The sequence below is a fragment of the Megascapheus bottae genome, chromosome X (genome assembly GCF_031878675.1).
Source record: "Megascapheus bottae isolate mThoBot1 chromosome X, mThoBot2.hap1, whole genome shotgun sequence".
NCBI classification, from domain to species: domain Eukaryota; kingdom Metazoa; phylum Chordata; class Mammalia; order Rodentia; family Geomyidae; genus Megascapheus; species Megascapheus bottae.
This window is the reverse complement of record NC_143547.1, coordinates 68,122,851-68,126,340: the sequence shown is the minus strand read 5'-3', so window position 1 is coordinate 68,126,340 and position 3,490 is coordinate 68,122,851. Positions and strand designations below refer to the sequence as shown.

Sequence of the window (3,490 nt, the reverse complement as noted above, 5' to 3'; positions counted from 1 at the left end):
GAGTCTATATTTATATAATGACAGCAGAAAAGACAGATGGCTGGGATTTTATTCCAACTTTAATCCTGTTTTTGCAATAAAAATAACCATTTTGTTCTTTTCTTTAAAAATATGCTTTGTGTTTCATGCAAAACTAGAAAAAGACAATATAGGGGAGCAACGAAAAAGAAAGATCCACGCAGACCCTTTTCCTAGTGCACCTCTTTCGTACATTTTTATTGGAGTGTAAAATGGAGAGCTCTCGTTGCTGGGAGGACAGCAAGAGAGAAAGGGTGTATCCTAGGAACAGAGAAGGACAAGCAATTCGTCACAGAACAGGGAATGATCAACAGCTTTCTGAGCAGATACTGCCCCTCCCTGGCCGGCAGAGAAAGGCCAGGAATACACAAAGAAGCCATAGCAACAGGATCCAGCCCTCAGACACTAACCAGAATTTGGTGCAAGGGGCCTCCCCCCACCCCCCTCCCCTTCCCTCCCGTTCGGGCTCTGGGCAGCAAGAGATGGCAGGATGCGGAGGCGGAGCCTCTGCCTGGGATGCAGGCCTCACATGACTGCTCTGTGCGAATGCGCACGCGCTGGGCTGCAACGCCAGCTGCAACTAGCACTGGCTGAGCCGCTCGCTTGTCTGCGGCGGTACCTGCTCTGAGACTCCTAGTACACGCCAGTCACCGCGGCCTACAGGCGGGAGAGAGAAGGTGAGGGATTCGGCGGGGATCCCGGGGTTGTGTTGGCATGCGAACACGGACCCCACCTGCGGACCCCCAGGTCAGGTCCTGCCACCTCGGGCGGAGGCACAGTGGGTAAGGCAGAAGCCCCTGTACCCTGGCGCGGCCATTGGCGGGAGCAGACGGCAGGGGGCCTGGAGTGTGCGGAGCGGCGGTCCCGAGGCTGCGCCCCTGTGGAGACACCTGCCTGCGCCATGAACGCCAGCTTTTCCCACGGCCGCGCCCCGCCCCCCGGCCTGCTTGCTGCAGAAAATGGTGGTCAGCGCGGGGGCGGGCACCAGGCGGGGGGACGGTGGGGAAGGTGCCATGATGGGAAACAGGGGCGACGAGGAAGGAGTTGGGCGAGGGGTGGAGGGCTGCAGCACCTCGGGCTTCTTTACACCATCTGGCTATCTACAGGTCTGCAGGGCACTTTGGCGCAGCACCGCGCAGTGGTAATCCAGAGGAGGAGAAAACAGCAAGGATAGGCCCAGGTGGGCGCATGAGGCTTTTCTGGGGGGCGGCAGCTGGAGAGGGGAGGAACATACAGCGATGTCTATGTTGAGGACCCCCCCCCCCACACACCCCAGCAGTCCTTTCTGTCTCGTCTCCGTCCTCCATTTTGATTCCTGCAGAGGCCTGGAAATGGATCCGCAGGGAAAATGGTGGGCTTTGGTGAGGGAGGGGCATAGGCTTGAGGCCTTCTAGAAGAAGCGCATAGCCTCTTGGATGCAAGAATAAAATTTACCAAAGGCTATGGAAATCCAGTCCTCTGGATGTTGAAGATGCATAGTGGGCCCCTGTCCTCGGTGCTGATTAACCAACCACGAATTCAGACTCTTCTCTTCTTTTTCTCCTAGGAGCAATGGAGTCCAAACAGGAAAAAGCAGCCAAAACCGTCGACGTGGAAAATGCACATGAGGAAAAGGAAGAAAAGAAGCACGTTGCGACTAAAAAGGAGCCCGTGGCTCAGGCGTCGGAAGCCACAGTGCCTAGAGGGAATCGCAGGCGATTCCGGGTTAGGCAGCCTGTCCTGCACTATAGATGGGATCTGATGCATAGGCTGGGAGAGCCCCAGGCACGGATGAGGGAAGAGAATATGGAAAGGTTTGGGGAGGAGGTGAGACAGCTCATGGAGAAGCTGAGGGAAAGGCAGTTGAGCCATAGTCTGCGGGCAGTTAGCACCGACCCCCCCCACCATGAGCACCATGATGAGTTTTGCCTTATGCCCTAAGTCTCCAATCCTGAATCCCGAATCCTGATGTGCTCCCTCAAGTGAATAGCGAGAGACCCCTGCTTCCCACACCTACATGTTTGTGACGTATTCTTGTAAATCTTTTGATGTTCCTTGTGGGTCTCCTCTTACCAGCTGCTAACTGAATGTTGTGGTTTGGACCCCATCTGTAAGATTTTTGTTAGCTGGAGAATTTATCTATTGCATGGAAAGATGCTCATCATATATTGTGAAGTTAATAAAGCAATTTAAAAAAGCAAGCTATTCTTTTTTTACTTACAACCTTATTTATATATAAATATAAAAATATGAATATGTATGCAAATAGTGTAGATCTCTCTGATGGAACGAACAATATTTTTATTTTCTTCATAATTTTTCATTTTTCAAAGCAATACAGGAGGGGGCAGAGAACAGAGAGAAGAATTATGGATAAATACAGTCAGAATATTCAATAAACAGATGTGAAATAGAATGAGGAAACTTGAAACAAGTGGGAGGTGGGGACAATGATAAAAGGGATGATAGATAAAAATGGATTGCACACATAATGGACATATTAAGTTGAAACCTCCATATACAGCTAATTGAAGATAAAAAGATAAAATGGAATGATTAGGGAATACCTTCTAAGAAAAGTCTAAAGTTTAAAAAAGCTATGAAACACGTATTACAAGAATTGAGCCACTTTATAAAAGCAGTTGTCAGCACGTACTAAACCCTTGTGGCAATCTGAATTATAGTTTAACTCTGAGCAGTTTAGAAATTATACATGCCTTTAACGATCATTATGCTCACCCATAAGGTTAAGTAATCACCTTCCAGGGCAGAAGTATGGACTTGATGAGATAATAAATTTGTGACCTTTCTCAAGTTTTCAGAACCTAACCATTTAAAAGTACATTTCATTTAAGGGATGTTCTTAAGGTGAGCCCTTTCATGGACTCAAGTACTGTGAGATAAAGGATAAGCACTTCATTTCTTTGCTGTTGTATGTATCCCATTCACCTCCTTTCTTGGGTATTGTTACATATACTAAGGCTTGCTTCCTATATTGGCCCAGCACTACTATAAATGATCACAACTCTCTTCAAGTTGCTAAAATATCACTGATTTCTTTGAATGAAATATTTGATTTGGTACCTTTTCTCTATGTCTATGTGATCATAGAGTTTGAATTCAAGGCCTCACATAGGTACTTTACCACGTAAGGCACACACTTCGCACCCTCCCTCACTTATTTTTAGGGGAAACATCCTATGAGTGCTCACTGTCCTAGAAAACATTGTTTCTCTGTTCAGCTATTTGGAAAGACTGTATCTAGTTCTTTCCTTGGGGGTAGTTTTCTTCCAGAAAACTTGTTGATCATTTCAGCAAGAATAGATTGGATAAATTAGAGAACAGATTCTTGTGTGTGCTGTCCTGGGACTTGAACTCATGGCCTGAGTGCTGTCCCTGAATTGTTTTACTAAAGGCTAGTGCTCTACCATTAGCTTCACAGTTCCACTTCTGTTTTGTTTTGTTTTGTTTTTTAATTTACTAGACATGACTC

General features: G+C 47.1%; 1 protein-coding gene across 1 annotated transcript; it reads left to right on the top strand.

The window, feature by feature from the left end:
• Positions 1–582: 582 nt before the first annotated feature.
• LOC150041260 (protein BEX1-like) lies at positions 583–2,198 on the top strand. Its single transcript, XM_090327021.1, has 3 exons — positions 583–695; positions 1,125–1,198; positions 1,565–2,198. Exon 3 carries the CDS (start codon positions 1,570–1,572, stop codon positions 1,936–1,938), a length of 369 nt encoding a protein of 122 aa, XP_090183147.1. The 5' UTR covers positions 583–695; positions 1,125–1,198; positions 1,565–1,569; the 3' UTR covers positions 1,939–2,198.
• Positions 2,199–3,490: the final 1,292 nt, after the last annotated feature.